The 27,384-nt window shown below is 55.0% G+C and overlaps 1 protein-coding gene, 1 long non-coding RNA gene and 1 pseudogene across 3 annotated transcripts; 2 read left to right on the top strand and 1 right to left on the bottom strand.

The window, feature by feature from the left end:
- Window positions 1–1,289: 1,289 nt before the first annotated feature.
- LOC118496979 lies at window positions 1,290–11,720 on the bottom strand. Of its 2 annotated transcripts, none has more exons than XR_004899518.1 (4): window positions 11,580–11,720; window positions 6,747–6,935; window positions 3,423–3,606; window positions 1,290–1,553 (listed from the first exon to the last, which is right to left on the bottom strand). It is a non-coding gene; the product is annotated as an uncharacterized LOC118496979 (long non-coding RNA). The 2 variants fall into 2 exon arrangements; XR_004899519.1 differs by having other exon boundaries at window positions 6,747–6,932.
- A 6,947-nt stretch (window positions 11,721–18,667) lies between these two features.
- On the top strand, window positions 18,668–22,134 carry EVX1 (even-skipped homeobox 1). The gene is made up of 3 exons (XM_028526011.2): window positions 18,668–19,109; window positions 20,617–20,861; window positions 21,485–22,134. Exons 1-3 carry the CDS (start codon window positions 18,683–18,685, stop codon window positions 22,031–22,033), a joined length of 1,221 nt encoding a protein of 406 aa, XP_028381812.1. The 5' UTR covers window positions 18,668–18,682; the 3' UTR covers window positions 22,034–22,134.
- Window positions 22,135–24,109: 1,975 nt separating this feature from the next.
- Window positions 24,110–26,321, top strand: LOC114507964 (annotated as a pseudogene).
- The last annotated feature ends 1,063 nt before the right edge of the window (window positions 26,322–27,384 follow it).

The following is a 27,384-nucleotide window of genomic DNA, read 5'->3' as shown; positions in this document are numbered from 1 at the left end:
AATTTAACAAAGGCTATAGTGTCACCTAGATAGCCCATAAGACTGTTCTATGAGGCAGATAAACCACTTAAGCCAGTGTCTAGAGGTATAATAATAGTTAGCTTTAATTACTTATTATTAATATTGTTATATAATATTCTTATGGGGTGTCAGAAATCATTCTGATGTACAGTGATGAAACAGAAAATATCGAACTACTAAGATATGCCACATCATGGATGAACCTAAAAGCTGATGCTAAGTGAAAGAAGTCAGACGCCAGAGACCACCTGCTGTATGATCCCGTCTACCTAACATGTCCAGAAAAGGTAAGCCTTTGGATACAGAAGATAAATTGATGGTTGCCTCAAGCCGGAGGTGAAAAGAGAAATTAAACTATACAAGGGCATGAGGGATCTAATGGGGGGGGGGATAAACATGTTTTAAAACAGGTTTATTTTGATATTTGTGCTACTTGGTAAAGTTACTAAGAATCATTGAATTGCACACCTGACATGGGAGAGTTTTATGATATATAAAATATACGTCAACTCAGAAAGCACCGCAGAAGAGGGAGAACAGCACACAGGTTTCCAACCAGGTACTCTTCTTCAGACTGTGATGCTGTTGGGTGGGAGAGGGAAGGCAACCACTAGGGAGGGGCTGCTGTTAGCACCCCCATCAAATGAGGGTGGAACCAAAGCATGCTGGGGAATGTGGAGGTCCCAGTGTCTAAGAAGGGAGAATGGGGGACGAATAAGCTTTTTTTGGGGGGGGGAGGTGTAAAAGATTAAATAATAATTGTGGCTTTTATTAAGTTCCTTATTTATTTATTTATTTTTAGAGAGGGAAGGGAGGGAGATAGATAGAGAGAGAGAAACATCAATATGCGGTTTCTAGGGGTCATGGCCTGCAACCCAGGCATGTACCCTGACTGGGAATCAAACCTGGGACACGTTGGTTCGTAACCCACGCTCAATCCACTGAGCTACGCCAGCCAGGGCTGGTTTTATTAAATTCTTAGTAGCCTAAAAAACTTTATATTTGAAAGGTATATTCTTAGTATCCTTAAGAGCTTAGTGTTCCAAAAGCTTCACACAGATCACCTCATTTAAACGGCACCACATATTGTAAAATGAGCAGTGTTGTTATCTCTATTTTTGAGGTGACAGACTTGAAGGACGGGGGAGTTCCACAATTGGACAGAGGCGGTGAGCTAACATGTGGCAGAGTTAGGCTGGAACCCAGGTCGTCTGTTCCTGGGCACCTGCATTTTACTGATGCTATTCACGCCTGCGGAAGGAGGAGAGGGATGTCATGGGGCTGAGCAAAAATCTTGAGTTCTGTGTGTGAGTGTGTGAGCCTGGAATATTCTGAGATTTTGCCTAAGAAAATATGTTTCGTGTGTAAATGAGAACCATACCAGATGCCTTGGCGGGGGCAGATCCTCTGCTTATTGCTGCTGGGTGCCATTTTTCTACATGAATATTGTAAAATGCCAGACAGACCTTCATCTCTGCTCGTTTAAAGCGTGGCCATGCTCACTTCTCCTAGTATGAGCTGAGCTCATGTTTCTGGAGGAACATTCAGACGGGCTTAAACAACCCTAGAATTATAGCCTCTGCCCCAAATCACAGTCCCCTCCCAGCCTCTTCCCCAGTGTCCCTTCTTCAGCCCAGAGTGCCCAACCCACTCCGATTTCTGACCTGGAAATGCTGTTCTGACTTTCCAAGGCTCTGCCTCCATAAAAGACGAAGCCTTTCTGGATTAAATAGACAAACGCCATGTTCTAAATATCTGCTTTCATGGTTGGCTGCACGGGACAAGAATTTGTGCAGCCAGAGGACAAAACAGGCCACATCCACACAGAATTTGAGAAGTGACGGATTAAAAACTGCAAAGCTTTTAGGGGCCAAGAAACACTATACCTAATCTTTTCATTTGGATTATAGGATAGATTGAGCGGAAGTAACGTTCTCACTGCTTTCGTTCTCTTGGTTGAAAGGATTTAAAAGTTGTTTGCACATATAAACCAGGCAATTTGTGAGTTGAAAAGAATGCAAGTTTCTTGGATACAGTTCAGGGGTGAAGGGCAAATTAACATAATAATAAAAAGATCAGAGAGGAGGGGATGAGTGATAACTATCTGGTGGTCTCAAAAAGAGGAAAGGGTATGATTTTTAAAAATCTTTATTGCTTTATTGTGGGTGGGAAATACAAAATGAATGCATGCTTATTTTTTTTAAAAGAAGCAAACTTTGAAAAAATATACCGTGGTGAGTTAATGTTGCCCATACTCCCCTCTCATCACCTTGAAGGTAGACAGTGTCACATTTGGGTGTATATTCCTCCAGATGTGTGTGCACATGAAATATGTGTATTTTCCTATATAAAAATGTGCATATAAAATATACATGCATTGCCTATGTAAGAATTTCCACCTATGACATAAAAGGTCACTAATTATATCTGAGTGTGTGGCAGACATTTACTCACAACTTCTTTCTGCATTTTAACAAATGTGGAATCACACCATATATACTGTGTTTTTTTACAACCTCCTTTAAAAAAAATTTAATGTAAGCTTAAACCTGTTCGCCTGATAACAGATGTCCTTTTACATAGAGTATTTCTCAATGTGTATATTCATGATTTATTTAACTATTTTATTTATATGTCGATGGAGAGTTATTTGCACTTAATCATTATCACTAAAATGTCGTAGTAAATATTTTTAATTCATTGTATAAGGAAAATTTGAAGATTGTGGGGACAATGGAATAACTGTAAGTTCATATATGCCAAAATTACCCCCAAAGAGATTTAATTTTTTTTATGTATCACCAATAGTGTGAGTGTGACAGTATCCTTATATGCTATCATGACTCTTCGAGAGTTCTTTCGCACAATCTGAATTGCATAGAAAATAGGCTTCTTTGTTGGAAGTGGACAGAGCTTCGCCAACGGGGAGGGCAGGCTGGGAGAGGTGAGGGGTTCGCGAAAGGACCACGGCCTCAGGGAGCCCCGCTGCGTGTCCGACGGCGGCAGCGAGGGCTCCTGGGGGTCGGGGTGTCTGCAGGGCTCCGCACAACTCACGAGGGCCGCACACTGCCGCCTGGAGCCCAGCGCTTTCTCAACAGATGGAGAATCCATTTTTAAACTAAAGCTAGAATGGGCTTCCACGGTGCCTCAAGGGTCGAATTTCCTCCCAACGAAGGAGTGTTACTGGTTTTAGGGAATTCCCTGGCTGCAGCGCAGGCCCCCCTACCCCGCCCCCTGTCCGCCCCGGCCCCTCCCGCGGGCAGGAAGTCGCGCTCCCTGCGGTTTGTGGGCAGGTACGGCTGTGCGGTGTCCCAGACACCCCGGCCCCCCCCCCCCGCCCACCCCGCGCCACAGCCCTCCATCCCCCACCCCCCACCGCCCCCTGCGACGTCACTCCGCACCTGCTGGCGGTGCTGTTTGCAGCTTGCAGTCGCCTGCGTCTCAGGTGTGGCTGGACTCAGGAGTTGTGATTCAGGTGTGGCTGAACCCAGCACGCTGGGGACCCACAGCAGACCCTTGAGCGCCCTGAGGGTTCGTTCCTGCCTTCCGGGTCCTCCTTTTTCCTCCTGCGACAGGCAGGCCCACCTGTGGGTAGAGGAAAGTAGGCCCAGGCTGACCTGTAATACCACTCAGGTGCGCTGAGGAAACTGAGGCTGGGGTAGGAGCAGCAAGGTTGCGAAGCCTTGGCCAGGACAGCTGCATCCACCCCTGGCCCCAGGTCCCCAGCCTGTCCCTCTCTTCCTTGGGCCTGCAGATTGCAGAAGCCTCCAACCGCCCCAGCACACTGCTTCTGGCCGGGAGTCACTGGCCAATATGGAATTTTATTAACAATTCAGATTAGTTGCCAACATGTAAAAACACTGAAAATGAAGTATCTGGCAACACTATCAGCTGGAGAATCTGCCATCCCGGTCTGCTCAATTTCTAACGTGACCCAGGCGTGAGCTTTCTCATTGCTACTCCCAGGGCACTCCCGCAGGCATCGGAGTTTGTCCCCTGCTGGAGTCCCAGACTGCCATGGGGGAGGCACGCCGGAAAACAAATCCTTGATTTCCTCTGATACTCCATGCTGTGAACTGGCCAAGGTTGTCCAGTGTGCAGCAGAGTTGGGACTGGTACTCTAATGGCCCAGAGGAGTAAAGTGACTTGTCCAAGGTCACCCAGTCAGGTAATGGCAGAGGCAAGACCAGAGAGCCCACCTTCCTGACCACTGGCCCATTCTCCTGGCTGCCCCAGGGACCACCTGTATCATTAAAACAGCCGGTGGCCAAAGATGGTGCACGTGATTGTAACCTGGGCTGGAGAGAAGCCCTAAGAGGGTGGCACGGCTCTTCCTTTTAGGAGCTGCTTGGCACTGCGGGCAGCTGTTCCCCGTCCTCTCCTCCTCCTCCTCCTGCAAAGTCCTGAACGTGCTAATCTGACCCCGTTGGAAATTCGTGCATCTAGCCATGAGGGGAATTTTCCCAAACGTTCAAACTTGCCAACTATAGGGTGGATGGCGACCAGAAAAGTAACAGCCACACCACAGTGCCAGCCCTGTCATAATTCTGGGTTCTGTCCCCATTTTTCACTGCAGGAGACAGAAAGAATTGGCTAGACGAGCAGAGGGCCTACAGTGGTGGAGACTCCCTATCGTAAACCCAGCACAGGGAACCACGGCGGGTGGAAAATGAGTTGTTAGAGATAATGACTGGGGTGGGAAAGAAGATGTACAGCTGGAACAGTTTCTGATTTTACTCTGAGGCACTTCCCACCCGAGACCAAAGCACGTAAAAGAGGCCAGAGACCCTGATGTCTCTCCATCAAGGAAGTAAGAGTCCGAGGCCTTTCTGTTAAGTTGGCACGTGGACTATCTATCCGTAACAGCACTAGCCCCTTAGATGCATCCTCTTACCTCCCAGCAGCAAGCGGACTGCTTACAAAAGCGACATTTTTGCGAGGAAGGCCCAATTTGGATTTGCAATCAAGAAGGCTTAACAATACCCACTCTATATGAAATTACCACCCCATTTTAATAAGGTCCAAGATGTTTAACAGCTCACTGAAGGTCTCACAGCAAATTGAGAACAGAAATAGAAATAGAAGAGGGGGCTCTTTCCTGAGAAGTGCTAGCTCATTTGCTTTCTATCTCCAGAAACACTTCTCCGTTGCCCGCTTCACAATCCCCCTGCAATCCCTCTCTGAGGTGATATCACTGTCAGGTAAAATGATTTTAGTTTTTAAAGGTGGCACATTGTACATGTAAAAATAATTAGGTCACTGGTTGTGCTTTAGCACTGTTGTTTTTGTGTGTGTGTGTGTGTGGCTGCCTGCCTGGAAAAAAGATTTAGGGTACCCTGAAGTTCTATGAAGATATTGTACAACTTGACAGTGGAAAATATCACACACACACACACACACACACCCTTTTATCACCACCCAGAAAAAGTTGGGAAATTTACATTTTCTTATAGCACTTTTTCTCTTTCCCTCCCTCCTCTTTCTAGCTCTCTGCTTCTAATTTGGAAAACATGACTCCTTAATCTCCCGCTCTCCTGTAGGCCTTTGGTCTGTCTGGTGTGCCGCTCCTCAGCGTCAGAGACCCAGGCTTCCTCCACCTTGTTCCTCGTCCTGCGTAAGTCCAGCGCGTCAGCAGACGAGCTCCAGGCGGTGGGACAGAGGGACAGTAGGGGAACCCTGTGCACAGCGCTCATATAGGGACCGGCAAAGTAGGCTCACAGTTGTGAGTACAGGAAACAGTTTGTTGGTACTATTTGTATCAATAAGATGTGTTATTATTTATGAATTATTCCATGATTCGCCACATGAACAACTGTAAACCTACTTTTGCTCACCCCTGTACATTTCTGTCCTAGAGAGAGGGCACCTGGACATTGTCACATCACGTTTCTGCTGGCAGCCGAACACCACTCAGCGAGTGGAGTGAGGGGCAGAGCTGAAATGAGAACCCAAGCGTCTAGGTTGAGCCGGTGCACTTAACTGTTGGGCTAAATTGCCACTACAGATAAGAGGGCAGTAACAGCAGCTTATTATTACCTACAGATCACTTGCCTATGCCTGTACTCTGCCATGAAGAGACCATTCCACCATCACACTAGGTATATCCCCATTATCCTCACTATCCCAGATCCCAGTGAATAAGGTTACAGAAAGGACACAGGGTCGTGGATGCCATGTACGATAGATAGCACTGCAAAGATGCCGGCCAGATAATCCTTTATTTCAGCCGTGCATTTACTATCTCTGGATTTGCTGAATTCCAGCAGATGCATGAATGCACCCTCGTGCTGCTACGTGCTTATTTGTTTCTTGGGAATGTTACCACCACATAGGGAGAGGGGCGTACACATATTACTGGTTCCCTGGTACCATTCTTCTTTACTTCAGAGTCACTGCTGGTTCTCACGCACCAGGAGTGTGATGTTGAGAAAGGAGAATCGCAGACACAGTAGGGTGAAGCAGGGACACAGAGAGGGTGGGACAAGAGGGAATTTGCATTTATTGAGGACTCACTGCAGGTCGCACACTGTGCTAGGCCCTTTCTGTTTAGCATTTCGTGAACTCTTTAGAGCAGCTCTGAGTGGCAGGCCTAGTGTTATCTCCCTGACAGGTGCACCTTAGATCTGACCTCCTGCAGCTTTGGCCTGCTCAAGGCCACAGGCTAGTAAGGGCCAGAGCTGGGGTTCAAGCTCAAGTCTGTCTGGTTTCCAAGTGCATGCTCTTACCTGGTCATTGACTGTTTCTGAAGCACCAGAAATGTTGGCTGGACACGCTTGGGAGCACTCCCCCACCATCAATCCTGTTCTCACAGCAGTGACAGATCATCTTCTGCCTTCCCAGAGGTCCCTAGGATCTGGCTCTCTCCCTCCAGACCTCGCTGCGCTTCAGATCAGCTCCTCACTGCTCTGCTCCTGCTGGATCAGAAAATCTCAGAGTTCACACAGATGCGGAGAATAGCCTGCTGGTTGCCAGAGGGGAGGCGGGCTGGGGAGCCGGATGAAAAAGGTGAGGGGATTAAGAAGCACAAAATAGTCATGGGATTTAAAGTACAGCAGGGGGAATACAGTCAACAATAATATAACTATGGTGCCAGGCGAGTACTTGAAATATGGAGCGGACCACTTTGTAAAGGTTATGATTGTCTAACCACTATCCTGTACACCTGCAACTAATACAAAAATATGAATGTCTGGCTGGCGTAGCTCAGTAGATTGAGCGCCGGCTGCAAACCAAAGTGTCGTAGGTTCGAGTCCCAGTCAGGGTACATGCCTAGGTTGCAGGTTATGACCCCCAGCAACCACACATTGATGTTTCTCTCTCTTTCTCCCTCCCTTCTCTCTCTAAAAATAAATAAATAAAAATTAAAAAAAATTAAATGTAAATGGTAACCAAAAAATAAAATGTAAATAAATAAAACAAAAACAGTAACAGCAGGGGGGCGGGGGGGAGGTAGAAGAGAAAATCTCAGAGTCTATATCCATAGAGAAAATGGAGTCATAGTTTTGGGAAGTAAAATTTGGTATTTACAAGCCTGGGTTTTCTCCCGGCTCTCCCATTTACTACCTGCGTGACCTCAGGCCGGTTGCTCGACCTCTTTAAGCCTCAATAGCCTTGTCTGTAAAATGGGAGACCCATCCTTCCCTCTGAGGGGTGAGGCTTAGATGCAAGTGGGCACATCAAGCTTCCAGCTCAGAGCCTGAGGATGCGGGGGTTTTCTGTATCCATCGCCCGGGCTGAGAAAAGATGAAGACGGTGATGGAAGGAAGGTTCTGATAAAAGGAAAATTCATCAGTTGTTGGCAGGGGAGGGGGGTGTTGGGCTCTTCAGTAGTCGATGGGCCTTATTTCAGATTGAAATCATGGCCTGACTATTGCCGCCTACGAAAGTGCAGACCGTTCCTGAGGGCCTAAGACTGGGGCAGAGTTACAGCCTGGATGCGGGCTCCTTCAGCCCTTTCGGTGCCTATTTTAAAACAAGGACCTTCCTTTCCTCTTTTAATTATTCCCAAGCACAGTAAGGCGGACTCTAGAATAATTAGAAAAACATTCCCAAGTAGACATATTGCCAATAATGGAAGTTATGAAACCACTTTAAGTCCATTAGAATAATAACAATTTGCATTAACAGCACATCATATTATGTACACTTTTAAATTGTCGGTAGCATTTCACAACTGTCTGCCTTTCCTTTGTGCCTCTGTCAGTATTGCTGGGCTTTGAGGATGGGTGGCAATTAAGAATAACTCATTCAATCTGTAGAATTCTCTACAACATTCATCCAGTCGTCTGTGAAGAGTCTGAGACGCCGATCCTTGCTGTGTCTCTGCGACCTTGGTCGGGGCCCCTGAACTCTTTGAATCTTGGCTTCCTTGAATCTTGGCTTCCTCAACTGGAACCTGGAAAGAAAAGCTGTGGCCTTTTCTACCTCATTAGGGACCTGGGAGAAGCAAAGAATGTGTTACAGAGAGAAGCCTTTGCAGCAGCCTACAGTAATGGAGAGATATCAAGGATTAACCTGGCTGGCGTAGCTCAGTGGATTGAGCTCAGGCTGCGAACCAAAGTGTCGCAGGTTCGATTCCCAGGCAGGGCACATGCCTAGGTTGCAGGCCACAGCCCCCAGCAACTGCACACTGATGTTTCTCTCTCTCTTTCTCCCTCCCTTCCCTCTCTAAAAATTAATAAATAAAATCTTAAAAAAAAGGATTAAGATGATAATTAATGAATATGTGTCTCAAGTGAGAATGAAAGAAAAAAATAAGAAACAAAGACAAATATGTCCAAAGGAATAACAGTGTTCCTTGCTTCACCTGACATCAGCAGCTGAATGATTTTGGGGGGAGGGCAAATAACCTCGTCAGGCCTCAGTTTTTTCATCTATTAAATGGGGATTACCGTATATTAACAGTTGTTCCTATTACACAGAATTATGGTATCCAATGGGAGAGTGTGAGAATGTTACTGGAGTAAGAAAAGACCATCCAACTGTTAAACTATTATTGACGATGGTGGTAGAAATGCCCGATGAAGTTGCAGTCTTCTCGGGGCTTTGACTAGTGTAGCCACCTTTGGGAACGAAATCTGTCCTGCGAGATCACAGGGCATGGCCTCTTAGCTTCCTCAGGCCGAGTCCAGTGAGTGGGGGCCTGGCCTTGGGCATCCCACTGCTGGGATTCAGATCTCACCCCTGCCACTCACAGGCTGTGTGACCTGGAGGAAGCATTTAACTCTGTTTGACTGGGTTTCTCCACCCCACCTCGCAATGGAATTGTGTGGATTAGTGACAGGCTAGGAGCAAAGCATTTAGAGCCGTCTCCAGGTCCCAGAAGATACCGCTATCTTCATGTGTGGGTATTCTTGGTGGCACCGTGGCCCCACACTGCCTAATTTATAACATTAGCTATAAAGTTGGCTGATTAAATAGCATCCCAGAGTATGTCTGATACTAGAAAAATCTGACTCTGTGAAAAGGCATCTATATTTACAGACACATGGCCCAGGCCATTTTGGTTCCTGTTAAACCAGCTTGCTTTCCACCAGCCGCAGCAGATGCCTCAACCACCCTCTGCCAGCGGGAGGCGCTGGCAGAGCCCCTTCGTGTCCCCGCCCAGAGTCCCTGGGGAGCCCTCAGAAAACCTGTTTCTCTGCCTCATATTTCCCAGTCCCCAGGCCCTCTTTCCATTCTCTCTGTTCTCTGGCAGGATAGGGGTACCCGCACACGGCAGATCTGCTTTGTTCCACCCTGGAGACAGCAAGTCCATCACCCGCCAAGGACCCTGATGCCCTTTTGTGAGAGACATCTCTGGGTGGGGCAAGTGTTCCATTCTGCTCCAGACGCTTCCATTCCAGAGCAGTTTGTAACCTGCCAGGAGGGAGGCGTGTCCTTGGTGGATGAATGAGAAGAAGAGTGAGGAGCTGAATGAGACATGACACCACTGAGTGACAGGCTAGTGCGCCAAGAGGTCCGTGGAGGCCATAAAATGGAAACAACAGGAGTGAGTAAACATGAGTAGCAGAGGCATAAAATTCTGTATCAGGGGTGCCAAAAAAAAAGGACATTCCAGGCACAGTGGAGAATCATGGGAACATAGGAACCAGGGTAATGAAATGAATCCATAGGGTAGCAATTCTCAAACCAGAGTGTGAGCCCTGGCTGGTGTAGCTCAGTGGATTGAGCGCGGGCTGCAAACCAAAGTGTCGCAGGTTCGATTCCCAGTCAGGGCACATGCCTGGGTTGCAGGCCATGGCCCCCAGCAACCACACATTGATGTCTCTCTCTCTTTCTCTCTCTTTCTCCCTCCCTTCCCTCTCTAAAACTAAATAAATAAAATCTCTTAAAAAATAATAAAACCAGAGTGTGCACCAAAACCTCTTGGAGGGCTTGTCAAAACAGATTGCTGCAACCCCCCTCAAGAGTTTCTAGTTCAGTAAGTCTGAAATTTACAAGGCTAACAGGCTCCCAGCTGATGCAGGGACCACAGTTCGAGGAACATGGTCAGAGAGAATCCGAGAAGAGTATATTGTTCGTAAATGGGCTGCAGGACGAAATAGAGCTGAAGCACCAATCGCTGGAGGTCTGCAGGGACAGGGGTGTCCCAGGGGACCCCCAGTGCCTTAGTTTCCGCAACAGATAGGGTCAGCAAGGGTGTGGGGGCATGACTGATCAGACTGGCTGACCAGGGGAATCTACAGGGGCACCCCCACCCATGTGGCCCTCCCGTATGACAGCCAGTCTCCCCAAGTGTGTGCTTAGGGGTGGGGAGATTCCACGCCCCACTCCCAAAGGAGTTACTCCTTTCCTCCACCCCTCAAGGGGCTGCTCACGGTTAGTTACCGGTCCCTAGAAGCCTAGGCTAAGGTGGTGGTGGTGGTGGGGAGGGGGGGTCGATCTGCCACCGGTTTCTCCTGGGGTCCAGCTTAGATGGTGGGCGGTTAAGACGGGGTGAGGCTCCCTACCGATCAAAGGTCAGCTGCTCCCCGGGGAGCGCGGGGTGGGCTGCCGCTTCGGCGGGGTGGCGGGATTGGAGCCAGCACGGACGCTGGGACTCACCACGATTTCCGCCTCTGGCGGTCGGCAGTGGGGGGCGCACCGAGACAGCAGTTCGGGAGCTGCGCTCGGTCACCGCCGGGCGAGGGGCGGGCGGGGAGGAGGGCGCAGAAAGGGCCACGAGCTGGGACGGGGTGGTCGGCCGGATCCCAGGTCAGAAAAGGGAGCTGGGGGGGTGGGAGGCTGCGGACTACATTCGGCTCGGCCCCGCGTGGGACAGGAAGGGACTGAGATTCCAGGTCCAGGCCAGGTCTGTGCACGCACTCCAGTCCTGAGGGTGGGTGACACCCCGTCCTCTGGGCCGACACCCCTCCTGCTCTCCCTCCTCTACAACGAGCCCCTCACAGCCCGCACCCCACCCTCTGAAACCCTGTGCCGCAGGCGCGTGCGCACCCTCACTCACTCCAGCCAAGCCTCGGGGACAGGAGCGCACAGTCCCTCCACGTCGCGGCGCCCTCTGGCCCTTCCTGTTCTCAGCCACCCTTCCCGGGGTGTCCCGCTCCTCTGAGACTTACGGTGACAGCCCGACAGCAGTCCTGTCCGTCGCTCACCCGGACAAAACCCACGAGAGAAGGGTGGCCCCTGTCCGTGTCCTTCACGCGTGCCCGGGGCACCACGGTCGTCCGGCTGCGGCGTTAAGGAACGTTGTGCTTCGGCCCTGGGGGACACAAGGCTCAGGTCAGAGAGAGAGGGAGAGTGTGGCTTCCGGAAGCTGGACAATTGGAGTTAAAATCCCAGCTCGGCCCATTCCCAGCTGTGTGACCCCGGGCAGGTTCCTGAACCTCTCTGAGAGCCCGTTTCCCCCACACAGTGGGTGGGGGGGGGGGGGAACTGTACGCGATCGGGGCTCTGCGAGGTGCAACAGGAGGACGGGGACTAGTCTGCCCCCCCCCGCCCCCGCCCATGCCCAAGGGAAGGAGCTCGATCCAAACCCGTCCCCGAACTCCTCACCCCAGGGTTGTCCCGTTTCACGGAGGGAGCGGCTCAGCCTGCCCCGCGGGTAGGACTGCCCCGCCCGAGGGCGGTCCGTCTGCCCCTCGCTCGGGAGACTGAGTCCTCCGCTCGCAGCCTGGCGCCACCGCGTCTCCTGGCCCCGAGAGGCCGCGTGGCGGGAGAGGAAGACGCTTCGGCGCCCCCCTTGGACCACGAACCATTAGAGACAGACAGACACGTGGTCGGTGGACACGCAGGAACAGATCACAGAGAAACCGCACCGGAAGGGAGCACGCCCGGAGGAGGGCTGGTTAAATCGCGGAAGAGAGTCCCACCCGGGAACGGCTCCACCGAGACACGGATCGCCGGGTCGGACCACCCTGGCCGGGTGTAGCGGCAGGCGGGGCCCCCTCCCGGAGCTAGGCTGCGAGCGTGGGGCGCTCCATTGGGTAGGGCCGTCAGGCTTCTCTGGCGCTTGGAAAGCGTTGGTGCCCAAACGAAATCTATAAAAAACAAAACCCGAAAACCTACTGGCCGGGTGCCCCTCCTCCCTTGCAGAAAAGGAATTCCTGGTGTAAGGGGACTCCATGACCACTGCCTGTTCCCTTGGGATCCTCCTTATCCCAAGGGAAGGTGAGGCCTGCTTTACAGGAAAAGCCTCAAGACTGGTCATTCTCTGCCCCAGATGCACCTCCAGGGCCTAGGTTTTGGATGAAGGCATGTGCAGAGCCAGAAGGCTGTGCTCAGTCCAGGGTTCAGGGTGGAGGGCCCTGGCCAGTGCCTTAGGTTTTGTGACTTCGAGCAGTCAATCCTGGGGAAGTAGCTGTCCCTCGTAAGGGAAAAATGTCCTGGTAAAGTCACACCCCCTATCAAAGGGAGCAGGCAACTGTGCCTGGGGTTTGGGGGCCCTAGGGGGCTGTAAGGGTTAAGGGAGTCCAGGAAACTGAAGGCTGACCTCAGTGCGTGGAGGTTTGCCAGATGTGTGAAAGGGCCATGACTCTCGAAAGGTTAAAACTGGCTGGGTGACCCTGGACAGTTTTACCTCTTCCCAGATAGGTGCGTGGGGCCACAGTAGATAGTGATGGTCAAAGGGGGTCTAGACTCTGTCTCTTAGGGTCTCCAGAATCAGCTGCTGCAGGGGCAATTCTGATATTTTAGGAACTCAGGCCCTAAAGACTCTTCCCACCTGCTTGGGCAGGGCAGTTAGCCCCTCCTCCCCCACATCCCTGAGTGGCTCCAGCCTCCCTGCGGGTCCCTGCACAATGCCCACCTGGCTTCTGAGCTCTGTTCTAAAAGAGGGCAAGGCTTGGGGGGGGGGTCTTCTCCGGGAAGTTTCCAAATGGTCTGTGGGCCAGTTTTTTTTTCTTTACTCTCTTTTATGCCCAAAGCAAGTGACCAGAGGTTGGTTAATTGTCTGCCCCTCAACCCCCCCCCCCCCGCCACCACACACACATTTCTCCCAACTGGTATGACTCCACCTGGGAATGAGGAGGAGGAGGAAGGACTTTGGCAAAAACCACAAGAGTTTTGGGAAGGAAAGGCTCACAATGCAATGCCTGGTGTTTTCTAATAGTTCCGATTGAAGCTGGAGAGAGGGGGGTTAGGTCTGACTCTGTCGCTTGTATATGAGCCTCCTCTCTGGGCTTCAGATTCCTCAGCTGCAGACTAGGCATGATTCTGAGTATCTTTGTCAGGCCTCTTGTGAGGATGGAAAGAGGTAGGACAGGTGAACTGCCTGGAACAGTGACTGCTGTTAAATCACGTGGATTTCCCAGACTCTCAGATGGAGTTTCCCTTTGCCCTCCTGGGAAGTCACAGTGTAGGCTCTGAGCTTTCTCTTCTGAGGGCAGCTGTGTACCTTTTCTGGGTGGCCCCTGCGCTGACCTAGATCCCAGAGAGGGTGGGGGGCGCGTGGAGGCTGCCTTTTGGAAGGTTCAGCCACTGCTGGGTGTTGAGCCATCCCTGCAGGCCAGGAGGGACAAAGCCTGAGAAGCACTGGTCCAGGGTCTGACACTCAGCTAGGACCTGGCCATTTGAGTCAGGACCACTGGGCACTCTACCGTTGTGGGAGAAAAGGCACGTCAACTTGTTAAGGCCTTTTAAAGGAATGGTATATAGATTACACAACAAATGGGCATCGATGCCCTTCGTAATAAAAGCAAATTTCAGGAGAGTAACAGTGAAGGAAAAAACCTCTATGATCTCTGCCAGGGTGAGGAAGGGGGCGTGCCTGGGTCTTTGGGGTCTTGGGGAATTGCTCATTGACCGGAATGTGGGCCCTTTCACGTTGCTGGCTTGAGGCAGGGGCAAGCCTTGAGTCTGGGGAGGTGCTCAGGGCTCCAGTCCCGCCCTGGGTCCTCCAGCTCTGGAACGGGCAGGAGGTGGATGTAAGGATGTGGGCCGGCCAGGCCTTAGGGCACAGCTCAGGCTGGGGAAGCTGCAGAGTTACTGGCTCGGAGGACCTGAGGAGGAGGAGGCAGCTGGGTCCAGAAAGCATCCCGTTTCCTGCCCCAGAAGCCTGGCCCTTTGCTTCAGGAGGCACGGGGACAAGGGAGCCCTTGTCCAAACCAGAGTTCCAGAAGCCGCAGGTTCTGCCGGCCTGAAGGAGAGACTGTTCTGTGTTCCCCACCAGAGGCTCTGGAAGCCAGCAACTACCGCTGCAGGGTGGGCAAGGAGGTGGGGGAAGGCATCCAGGAGTGAGCTTCCCCGGGGCAGCGGGACCCCTGGAGGGTCCATCCCGCGGTGCCTACGAGCTCTGGGTTCCCAGATGGGCCTCCCCAGCTGCAGGGACCAGACGGGACCCCTCACCGCCCGCGATCCCTGCCTGGAGACCCAGCAGCTCCGAACTTCGAGGGTCAACCCTCTGCACCACGCCTGGAAAGATGACCGAAGGCCCCAAATCCACAGGAGCCGGGCGACGCGTATTGTTTGAAGGGAAGCTCCCTTTGTTCTTCCCAGGTTTTATCAAAGTGGAAAGCAAAACCAATCGTCTCCTGAGCAAAAAAAAAAATTTTTTTTTGCTGGCACCGAAGCAGCAAACCAGCTCTCGGAACCCTGTGTCCTTGTTCCAGGTCTCCTCGCCCCTTCCTTTCGGCGGGGACGCTCGATCGCGCGCGGGGAGGCCCCGCATCAGGCCGCAGCAGGTACTCAGGCCGCGGACCTGCGCACCCGGGGGGCCCGCAGGCCTCGGAGGCGCTCCCCGCCCCCGCCGCCGCCACCGCTCTCCCGAGGCGGGTTTTCTGGGGAAGCGAAGTGACTCCGCAGGACCAGCGCTTCTGGTGGCCCGGACCGGCTTCCGATTCCATTTAACACCTCGAGCGCGTCTTATCTCGGCGTCGCCTCCCGGGGATTCCCACCCACCTCCCGCGGCCCCGGCGCGGCCCAGCCCGGGAGGAAGCGGGGCCGCGAGCTTTTGAAGTCCCGAGAATTTCAATCCCAGAGGAGCCGCCGGGACCAGAGCCTGTCACCCAGCGGGGAGGGGGCGGCAGGCCAGGGAGGTGAGAAGCCGGGGGTGGGGGGGGCTGGGCCGTACCCTACTTAGGCCGCCGTATCACCTCCACTCCGACTCGGTGGGGTCGCCCAGACCCGCCGGCTGCCGGCGACACTCCCCCTACGAATGTCTCCTCCTCCCCCCGCCGCGTCGGGAGGAACCGTCAGGACCCAGTGATAACCCCAGCATCCAAGCACCCTCCGGACCAGCGCGTCCGAGACTGTGTTCATCCAGCCCCCTCCTGCGCGCTTCCTTCTTGTGTCAAAAATACGACCTCTCTTCATCTGGTGTTGACCGAAGGATGCTTTTGGGAGTGACATTTGGTTAAAAAATTTTTTCCTCTTGCGCCCGGGGGTGTAATAGGCCCCTCACGAAGGGGGAAATTGAGGCAGCTTGGAAAGGGTGGAGGCGGCAGGCGGGAGAGGAACTGGGGCCGGGGCTGGGGCTGGGGCTGGGGCGGGGTCGTCCCTCAAGCCTCGGCCCGAAGCCCAGAGGAGGCAGCCGACCTCCTGGAGAGCCTCTGTCCTAGCCTGAGGCCCTTCCTCCCCGGGAGGACCCGGGAGGACCACGCCAGTGGCACCTCTTGATCTCTCAATCCTGCCCGGCTTTCATCCAGAAGGGAAAACCCGGAGGGGAGGATCAAACGCACAGCACTCCCCATTGAATGCAAAACGGGGGGCGGGGCAGGGGGGCCGGGAGTCCCTCAGAGGACCAGGCCCCACGGAGGTGCGCGCAGCCGGGAGGGGGGGTGCTCTTTGAGAAGGTGGAGGGCTCCCGAGGACGGAGGGGGTGGCCCCACCCCGGGACCAGCCTTGGGAGGAGGGCACCACCGAGGGTGGGCGACCTCGGCAGCTCTGACACAGATGCTGGGGGCTCCACTTGGACAGGAAGGGGAGAGAGAAACCAGATGGTCCCCCAGGCTGGGGCTGCTGGCTGGGAAGAGCAGGGTGTGACAAAATCCTCAGAAAACTCGGCACCGCAGCAAAAGGCCCTGGGGTTTGACCCCCTCCCGGCCGAAGCACTCCTCTCACCTTTTAAATATCCCCCAGGATTTGGGGGCTCGCGATGCTCAGCAGATGGTGGCTTTGGGAGCCCCTGGAGGTTGGGGGGGGGGGGAATGTCTGTGTGGACATGACCCTCTGAATCTCTTCCCCAGGTTAACGAGAACCTTACTGAATGTGGGAGATGAGCCGGAAGCAGGAATGAGAGGCGCTCTGTCCTCTCCTTGAACCCCTTGCTTCCTCCACCTCCTCCATTAGCCCACAGACAGGAAGACTGAGGCAGGGAGGAGAGTAGAGAAAAAGAAAAAAGAAGAGAAGAAGAGAAAAGTAGGAGATAGAAAGACAAAAAAGGATAACGATGTAAGGACTTTCCTTTAAAATCTCAGAAATTGGGGCTCTGTCTTGGGACACTGGAGAAGGAGGGGGTGCAGGGGCAGCCCTCGGCGGTTTAACGCTGGAAGGTCCCAGGGGGTGGGGAAAGGAGAGCTGTAGGCGGTGGTGCTGAGAAGGGCCAGCCTCCCACCCTCAGCCAAGTGGGGGGAGACCCAGCCCACCAGCCTGGCCCTGACTGCTTGCTCGGAGTTTCCTAATGGCTCCTGGTTGGTCTTCCCTGGAAGAGGACCTGTGAGGGGACCCGTGGGCTGCGGCTCAAAGAGACATCAAGCACAACAAATGTCCCCCCTCCTCCCCCAGCTCTGCCACCGGGGTTCTCCTTCTGTCCTCAGAGATTCATGGCAGCCCTGGTCACTTGCTCTCTCTGGGCATTTTTGGTGATGTCTCTCTCGGGGTCGAAGATCCAGGTGGGGGGAACCCCATGAGTCGAACTCTGCGCACCCCGATGCTGTGGCTCAAGGACTCTGAAACCCTGGCCCAAATCTCTGGGAAGAATAGTGCCTTCTCCCAGCGAGGGGCCTTTGGCACTGCCGCTGTTGGGGCCCTATTAGTGGGTGCCTTTCCTCTCAAATACCCCGTTTTGGGGGTGGCGGTGAATGCATTCATTCTGAATATGGGCAAGAGAAGAAGGAAAGGCCGCTCTCAGGACCTCTCCCCACCATACATACCTGAAGTGCAGGTGAGACCCGATCACACGGGGAAGCACTTTCTTCTGCGAATACACCTGGAGGTCCAGTCGGGCTGTCTTGAGGCCACCTAGAAGGGAAGGGGGGAGATAAAAGAAAATCTGTGAACATTTTGAGTCAGCAGCCAAGGCGGGTCTTTAAAGAAGAAAATTTCAGACATTTATCTCTTGCCCTGGGGGGGGGGGGTGAGGAAGAGCAAAGTTCTCTTTTGATTCCCAGGAAGAGGGAGATAGCTGGGGGTAGGAGGTGGGAGGAGAAAAAATGGGGAAAGGATGCCCCAGGCTCAAGCTCTCCAGACAACTTGGGGCGGGGGCTGGAGGGAATATGTTTTTGGATAGCTTGCAAAAAGGCTCTGGAACCCACTTGAGGTTAGCGCGCCAGGGACAGGACATTGTAATAACGCCGGGAGAAGCGAGTCTTGTGACTCGGCCTTCACACTCCTAAAATACAATTACGGATTCTTTTGCCAGTATTAGCTCAAGGCACCAAGTCAAGAAAACCAAAGCCGAAGCAATGATTTAAAAAAAAAGCATCAAAATCATAGTCAATTACCGAGTCCCGCGGCCCCTGCGGAACTCGCCGAGCGCGTTAAGCTCTGTTTTCTTTCTGCGGAATTCCATTTGCATCCCCTCTGCCTGGGTGTCTCCCTCTCTCAGTGTGTGTGTCTCTCTGTTTTCACACTCTCCTCCCCATTCGAGCAAGGCCCACACCTGGCGCATCACTGCCGAGCCATTAGCTGCGGGTCTCCTTTCATCTTCGCTGTGGCAGACGTTTCTATTTATCCACTTGAGCTCGCCGAGTGGCGTCACCAGCGGTACTGTAATGACGATTGCAGCAGGAGGATGACAGCTTAGAAAGAAGAGGGCAATGGGGCTTCCTCCCAGAGGCGGTGCGGCGCAGAGGAGCGCTCGCAGCACAAGGTGACCCCAGCTCCCCACCGCCGCCACTGCCGTCACCGTCGACATTGCGCTCCGGCCGCTCCGCGCCTACCCAGTCGCCTGGCTTCCCTTTCTCCCTCCCGCAGCGAAGATCTGTCGGACCTCTGGGGACCCAGGGAGCCGGGGGCTAGGAACTCACTCGGGGCTCTCCCCCTCCTTCCTCCTGAGAGCCCCGGGATGGAGAGCCGAAAGGACATGGTTATGTTTTTAGATGGGGGACAGCTGGGCACTCTGGTTGGCAAGAGGGTCTCTAATTTGTCGGAAGCCGTGGGCAGCCCGCTGTCGGAGCCCCCCGAGAAGATGGTGCCCCGCGGCTGCCTGAGCCCGCGGGCCGGTCCTCCGGCTGCCAGGGAGCGCGGCGGGGGAGGTCTGGAGGAGGAGCCGGTCGACGGACTAGCAGGAAGCGCTGCGGGGCCGGGCACCGAGCCGCGGGCAGCCGGGGCAGCCGTGCTCGGCCCCGGACCTCCGGCCGCCTCGGCCGACAGCCACTCGGGCCAGGGGCAACCCAGCAGCTCGGACACTGAGTCGGATTTCTATGAAGAAATCGAGGTGAGCTGCACCCCGGACTGCGCCACGGGGAACGCCGAGTACCAGCACAGCAAAGGTAGCCACCGCGCCCCCTTTCCGGGCCTCCCACCGCGCCCACCTTCCACTTCAGTTCGGACGGGAGGAAGACGCTCCTTTCCCTCAGGGGGGGCCGGGGGGACCCACTTAAGCAACTCTCCCCTGCTATCTGCGCCCTGGTGGGGGTCTCCTTCTGTGCTCTGGCATTGGCGGGACTGAGGGTGACAGCTGTGCTTTGCGGGGAGGAGGGAGACGAAAGCCCTGGGTTTGAGGGGGAATCGAAGTGCACCCCATCCTCCCAGAGTTTTGTGGTACTGCTTCAACTGCGTCTGGAAGATACCTTCCCCGGGCGTGGGCGAGATCAAACGCGGGCTCCGGCAGTTTGTGGCTGGCGGGGTGTAAGGCGCATCCAGGCGCGGAAGCGCGGAGTCCATAAAAAAACCGTAAAATCGCCACTGACCCGGGCCGCCTGGGTGCTCAGGCCCTTCGACCAGTTTGCACGTCCGTCAGAGGTCCAAATTACCTTGTCACTTCCCGGGCTCGGTGGCGCCAGGTCGGAAATGGTCCCAATGATCTAATTGCCTTTGGTCTCCGGTTGCATTTGAAAAGGCAAAGCTCTGGCCCTCCCCCTTTCCCCTTTCCTTCCCAGTCCCACTTCTCCACCCTAAGGAAAAGGAGCTGCAGGGGGTGGGAGCCCCACCCTTCCTTGGGTTTGGCCCAAAGGAGGGGGGGTGGTGGCTGTCACTGCTTGAGCTGGAGATCCCCTCCCTGACCAGGGGCTAGTGTGGGGTGGTCGTTAATGGCCAGGAAGGGAGTCTCCCTGAGAGGGTGGGAAGCTAGAGAACCCCCCAGCAGACAGTCCTCCACGAAGCTGATGGGGTGGGTGGGAAGAGCCTACTAGGGAAGGAAAACCATCCCCTGTTCCTGGCAGCCAACTCCTGGTGGAGCATCCACGTTCACAAGTTACCACCTGGACCCTGACTCCCTAACCATAGCATGCTCTTTGAACAACTCATAGTCTACTCGAATATTATAAGGGGATAGCGTACTCGCACACACACTCCTCTGCCATTCCTGCAACACATGCCTCCACACAAAAGCAAGGAAGACAGTTCGTGCCCAGCATCCCACAGTGCACTGAGACCCAGAGTCCACAGCACTCCAGCACAATGGTGCATGTCGATTCACTTGCCTGTCAAACATTCACGGCCTTGCCCACGCCTGGCAAGAGTGGGCAGAAGGCTCAGAGGGGCTGCATTTCACCTGAGCCCCAGGGCAGGTGGGGCTTCTGTGCCCAGCAGGGCATACTGGCCTCCTAAACAGCAGCCCAGCCAGGCCTAATGGCTGCTGTGTGTTCATCTGAATGGTGAGCCCCTGCCCTTCCTTCCTGGGTTCTTGAAGTCCTCAGCACCCCAGCAGAAGCAGTGACTGAGCCTACTGAGGGGGGAGGGGGAGTCTCTTTCCACGCTGGGCCTACAGCCCCCATCAGCAGCGTTTTTGTGTGTTGTGTTGCTTGTGTGTGTGTGTGCTCTGGGCTTCCTGCGCAGGGCCAGGCTCCGAGGCGCTGGCCAGCAGCCCCAACAGCGGCAGCGAGGCCCCCAAGAGCAACGGCGGGGGCTCGCAGGGCACCCTGACCTGCAGTGCCAGTGACCAGATGCGCCGATACCGCACCGCCTTCACCCGGGAGCAGATTGCGCGGCTGGAGAAGGAATTCTACAGGGAGAACTACGTATCCAGGCCGAGGAGATGTGAGCTGGCTGCCGCCCTAAACCTGCCGGAAACCACCATCAAGGTATGCGGTCTGGAGACCAGGGAGAGGGGGTGCGCCCACTCGGGAAGTAAACACCATTGCCCAGTTCCTAAATCGCGGGTGAGCCAGCAATCAGGGTCTGTGGTCTCCCTGCCCACGTGGCAGCTGGGGGTGTCCAGGCCTGGGGCAGGCGCCCGGTGTGGCAGATGTACCCTCCCTGAGGTTGACTCTGTCCCCTAGCCAGATAAACAGCAGGGTTGGGGTGCCCATGCCCGCGACCAGGAGGCGCCCCGAGGGAGAGCGGCTGGAGGGCGTGTGTTTCTGGGGACGCACTGCCTGCGGCTTCAGACCGGTGCCCCCACTGCCCGGGGTGACGCGTGGTTCTGGCGGTCCAGCGGGTTCTGGCTGCGGGGGCAGAAGAGGGCAAGGACGGACCCTGGCGTCACTCTCTGAGCCTCGCCCAGAGGGCTTCCAGCTCCAGGTGGCGGTGGTGGGCGGGGGGTGGTAGTGGGGGACAGCCCCCGCCCAGAGGCTCTCCCGTGGCTCCTCCCGGAGCTGCGGGCTGCGGACGTCGCCCCCGCAGCGGGCCAGGACTCCCGGCCCCCGCGCCCGGGGCCGAACGCGGCTCCCCAGCCCGCGCCTCTCTCCCCCCTCCACCCCCCCAGGTGTGGTTTCAGAACCGGCGCATGAAGGACAAGCGGCAGCGGCTGGCCATGACCTGGCCGCACCCGGCCGACCCCGCCTTCTACACGTACATGATGAGCCACGCGGCGGCCGCGGGCGGCCTGCCCTACCCCTTCCCGTCGCACCTGCCCCTGCCCTACTACTCGCCCGTGGGCCTGGGCGCCGCGTCCGCCGCCTCGGCCGCCGCCTCGCCCTTCAGCGGCCCGCTGCGCCCGCTCGACACCTTCCGCGTGCTGTCGCAGCCCTACCCGCGGCCCGAACTGCTGTGCGCCTTCCGCCACCCGCCGCTCTACCCGGGCCCCGCGCACGGACTGGGCGCCTCGGCGGGCGGCCCCTGCTCCTGCCTCGCCTGCCACAGCGGCCCGGCCAACGGGCTGGCGCCCCGCGCCGCCGCCGCCGCCGCCGCCTCGGACTTCACCTGTGCCTCCACCTCCCGCTCGGACTCCTTCCTGTCCTTCGCGCCCTCCGTGCTCAGCAAGGCCTCCTCCGTGGCGCTGGATCAGAGAGAGGAGGTGCCCCTCACCAGATAAGGGGCTGCCCGCGGGCTGCGGGCTCCAGGACGTCCGTGGGGGCCGCCCCCCAGACTCAGCCGGCGCCCCTCCCCGCCCCCAGGGCACCGAGGGGACAGAAGAGGGCCACCAAGGACCAGCGCGACGCGGCCTCGGGGATGTGGACACCCGGGAAGTGGCCTAGGCCGGCGCGTTTGGGCAGCAGGATCGGGAATGGGGAGGCAGAGGCCGAGGGGCCTTCCCCTGGGGCGACCCCTCTTCGCTCTTCTTCCCTGGACCCACTGCCCCGCACCCGGGGTGAGGCCGTGGCTGCAAAGCTAAACAAACTTAGCAGCAAAAGCAACCAAGATCCAGCCCCTCAGCACACCCCCCCCCCCCACTTCACACCCCTTCCTCACCGGATACCCCCCTCCCCGCGCCCCCCAAGGCCAAGCTGAAGCACTGGAAAGGGAAATTGCTGTCTCTCTAAACAAAATGCTGTGTATGCAGAGCGGGTGGAGATTAATCTTTGCCAGCTTTCCCAAGGCATGGCAAGGGGCTCGTGGATGGCAATGCACCGGCCATCTAGGGGGGAGAGTGAAAGCGATGATTTACTACCACGGAGAACGCTGGCCCTCCCTTGGAACCTGGGGCTCTCCTGCCTACCTGAAACCTCACTTCCACAACCTCTTCTGGTTCTGCCACCTACCAGCACCTGACCTCTTGCCTCTCTCCTAGCTTCTTGATAACTCTCAACTTGCAACTTCATCTCCAACCCCCCATGCTGCCTCCACCCTACCCGCACTTTTTTTTTAAACATTGTCAGGGAGGCCACAGAACACCCCCACCCCGCCCTCCCAGGGTCCCTTTTTGGCTTCTACCCAGCCTCTTCTCCCTGGGCCTAACACACACCCTGATTAGTCAGTGATGTGTGTGAGAAGGGTTTTTGAATGTTGAATGTATAATAATGATCACTATGCAGCCAGCCACGGGGGCCAGAGCTGAGCTGTTAACAAGGCGCCCAGGGAAGAGCTTAGGGAGCAGGGCCTCCTCCTCCCTCAGTATCTGGAGGCCAGTTGGAGGTTATTCCCAGCCTTTGCCTTCACCAGGAGCTTTCTGGCCCTTCCCTTTGCACTGGGCATTTTACATCATTCATCCTTTCATTTTCCTCCCAAGCTGCCACGGGAGCCAGACTTTTACATGCTTGTGGGAGTCTGCCCCTTTTGGGGACCTTGTCTTTCTCCCCTGCCAGGGTGTGTTTGGGAGCCACTCCCTAGCTCTCACTCCCACGTGCATTCTTGCAGCCAGTTTCTGAGGTTTAGGAGAACCTGTAACCCCCAGTGCAAGCTTCACCCTGGCTGGGAGGGAGTGGTTCTTCCTGTAGGCCGTGAATTGGCTTTGGTTTTCCTTGGAAGCCCAAAGAATTTGCTGTTACAATTTGTTGACCATATTGCAATAAAAGCTGGACATGATTCTCACTTTAGCATTTTAATTTTTTTTTTTTTTTTTGGTAGCAGGCAGTAGGTTGACTCTTTGAATTGCTAGTTCAGCAGGGAGGGAACCAAAAGGTGGACCCACAGGAAGGGAGTCTCCCAAATTTTTGTTGGGCACAGGCAGGCTCCAAACCGACATTGCACAGAGGTGGAGAAGGCAGGTTCCAAGCTGCCCTGGGGTGCATGTCTCCTTAGTTCTTTGCGTGCTGGGGGCCTTCCAGGGCTAAACTGGCAGAGCGCTGACCCCACTTGGGGCTCACCCCTGCCATGCTTTCTTCTTCACTTGCTCCAACCCTTTAAGGAAAGGTGACTCTGGACTAGAGTTTTTGTGGCTCCTACTCCAACCCAAGTAGAAACAAATGAGGCCGTGGGGGTGGAGCTTGAGCACTGCAGAGAGAGAGCTGGGTTTGCTGCTCAGTCAACCTGGCTCTGAAAATTAGGATTCAGGAAATGAGGGAGGATTCCTTGGTTGGGATGGAACTGTCTGAATCCTTTTCAAACTGAAAGTCATCTACAAGGGTGGATTTCTGGGCTTGTTGGGGCTAGGGGACAGACAGTCCTCAGCAGCCACCTCACGCCCATCTTCCATCCCCGTAGGAGAGCCACTGTGGCTGCCTCTGAGGTCATGCTCGAGTAGGGGAGAGATGGGTGTCCTCAGCAGGCTGGGGGTTGAGCATGCATGGACTCCAAGGGTTATCTGCGGGTATATTCTGAGCAGGTGTGGACTTCTCAGTTGGCCTCCATCCTTCTTTGAGCTCCAGGGCAAACACTTCTGCACACAGAGATGCCTGCTCTCCCAGACGCAACCTGTGCTGAGGTTTCCCGCATCCTCCCTGCCACTTTGCCATCCCCCATCCCCGCGTAGCTCCCTCTGCAGCTGGGAAGCTCCGGGTGCCAAATCCAGGCAAATTTCTCGGTTACTTTGCATCGGGCCGAGATTGCTTGCGACAGGTAAATGGGCTGAGGGTTGCCGTAATGCCAGGCGTATTTTCAGTTAATAGGGAGGGAAAATGAGGTGTCTGCAGCGATATTGGAAAGTACAAGATCGATGATCCGGCCTCGTGTCCAATCAGCAGCCTTTAATTGACTGTATTTTCTGGGTAATTGAGCCTCTCTTCCTCCAAATTGAAGTGGAAGATATAACAATACATCTTGCCAGGAGGAATTACTCATTACTTCATAATGAAATTTCCCTTTTGCCAAGGTTTGCGGTTTGGCGCTAGGCACTACTACTCACACTCCCTCCCCCACCCAAGCACCTAAAAACAGGTTTGCCCGCCTGCACCCTGCAGCCACAAGTGGCCTGACACCTCCATTAGGGTGGTGGGGGGGGGTGGGGAAGACCATGAATAAGACATTGCCTTTCCACAGCCTCAGTCTCTTCATCTGTAAAATGAGAAGGCTAGACCAAGCAGCAGGGCAGACATGGGATTGTCCTTGTCCTCTTTCAACTTTCTGAGCACCTTTTGTCCCATTTCAGTCCCATTTTGCAGGTGGGAAAACGGAGGCTCCCCATCTCACACAGCTAAATAGTGGCCCAGGCAGTTCGAGCTTCAGGCTCCAGCTCCCTCTCCTTTGCCCTGAGCCTATTTGGGGCCCGTAGGCCATGGGAATCCCTCGCGAAGTCGGACTCACACTTTCCCTGGGCTCCTCAATGCAGCCGGGCAGGGTGGGCGGGGTTCTGTTAGCGCAGACCAGCGCTTAACCGCGGTCCGCGGGTCCCGCAAGACCCGCCGCCTTGCAGCCCCCGTGCGCGCTCAGCGCGGGCCGTCGCCCGCTTGTTAGCCAGTGATTGATTGCCTTATTAAAGCGTGTTCTTGTAAGTGTGACCAAACTGATTGCATTGCATATGTTTGGGATAATGCTCATTTTAAACAACAGGATAAAGAGGATGAGCTCGGCACAGCCTCGAAGACGGAATGATTCTGGCCAGAAGCTCTAACTCTGGCATTAAATTGCCCAGTTACATAGCAAATCACTCGGTTCCTCCATCCTTGTCCCCATTTTTTTCCCTGGCTTGCAGTTCTATTGAATCCTCCGATGTGGTCTGCCCCTCCCAGGCTTCTGTCCTCCCAGCCGAGAACCCTGCACCCACACACCCCGGACACTCACCCCCCCCCGCCCCCATCCCGGGCACAGGGAAGAGTGATTCAGAATGCCCCCTTTCCTCTTTTCCACTTCTTTTTTCCAGTGGCGTGGGAAATCGTGATCAGCACAGTCCCCTGTACGAGGCGGTGCGGAAAGTCCTGCTCAGGAACCTGCACAAGCACCAGAAGTTTCTGGCAACGGCAGAGCTGCAGATCAGCTCGAGGAACTGTGACCCTCAGAAGGACAAATGCCTCTGGGGCACTGTCAGGCTTAAATCCAATCCCTGCCCCACGTTCTCCATATCTGTTCTGGGGGCCCAGCAGCACTGTGATGAGTTCGAGACCACTGACACCCCCCACATGGATATCCAGGTGCCGAAGAAACTCAGAGAGAGTAAGAAAAACTGGTCACGACGCTGGCCAAGAAGTATGATGCCTTTCTGGCTTCAGAGTCTCTGATCAAGCAGATGCCACGAATCCTGGGCCCAGGCCCGAAGAAGAAGACTGCCACGTTCCCTTCCTGATGGGCCCACAACGAGGACACGGTGGCCCAAGGCGAAGAAAGAGGTACTGTGCCTGGCAGTGGCTGTTGGTCCCATGAAGATGACACAGGATGAGCTCGTGTCCAACATCCACTTCGCTGACAATTTCCTGCTGTCGCTGCTCAGAAAGAACGGGCAGAACGTCTGGGCTTTGTCCAGCAAGAGCCCCGTGGGCTAGCCCCAGAGTCTGCACCAGGGCGCAGCTTAACAAACCACCCTGCCACCATTAAAAACAAAAAAAAAATGACAACGAAAAGAATGTACCCTTTCACCCCAGGTCTCCCTGGGGAGCGTGGCCCTAGGGGTCACAGCAAACATGAGCTCAGGGCCCCGTAGCAAGCCCTGAGTCTCCCCACCCCCACCCTCAGACCTTTCTCTGAAAGTTGAAAAGATTCTTTTGTTTCCCAGGTTTCTCCCGCTCGGTTGCTTCCATTATTCCTCAATTGAGGGGCCCCCCCATCCCCCACAGGCACCATATGTCTGCCCCAGAGCGTGGATGTCGCAGCAGCGGGCAGTTGTGGAGGATGGCCAGGCAGACAGGATGACATTCTCCACGTGGGAACAGCTTTTCCTCCTCAGCATCCTCCCCACGCACATTGTCCCGGAGCGAGACAGCACGGTTGAGGAGTTCATGAGTGGTGGGGAGGGAACGGAGGCTGGTGCACAAAACTGGGATTCCTCCTATTTACTATTTAACTCCACCCTCAGCCAATCGCTGTGGCCAGGTTCTCCTTCCTTGCCCGTTCCCTAACAGAGACATCCTCAGCCGGCCTCCACCCACTCCAGTCGACTTGTAGGGGAGCCAAGTGCTGGCAGATTGAACTTCCGAAGGGGCCCCTTTGGGATACGCTGGAATTCTGATTTGTTCAAGATGATGACGGTCGTCAGAACCAGTCAGAGACGGTGCCACTGTTCTGGGTGTCACTTGTAAGTGCCATTGTGTGGATTCGTTTGCAAGACCCAGCGAGGATGCGTCTGGATAAGCAGCTTGATGCGAATGGCAAACCCCTTCCATCGCTCAGCTCCTCCCTGGCTCTGTGGGGGCAGGCACATCCGACTGCACTAGGGCAAAGCTAAGGCCCAGCTCACCATTTGTGCCAGCTTGCAGGGCCTGGAAATGTTGACCCTGGTGGGGTGGGAAAACCACCCATCTACAAAGCAAAGAGAAACACAAAGTCGTTCCCAAAACCACCTTCTCAGCAAATAAGCATGTGAAATCCTGAGCAGGCGCAGGAGGAAGAGAGAAAGATGACTACTTAAAAATAACATGA

This window comes from Phyllostomus discolor, chromosome 10, assembly GCF_004126475.2.
Source record: "Phyllostomus discolor isolate MPI-MPIP mPhyDis1 chromosome 10, mPhyDis1.pri.v3, whole genome shotgun sequence".
NCBI classification, from domain to species: Eukaryota; Metazoa; Chordata; class Mammalia; order Chiroptera; family Phyllostomidae; genus Phyllostomus; species Phyllostomus discolor.
This window is presented reverse-complemented; position numbering and strand designations above follow the sequence as displayed.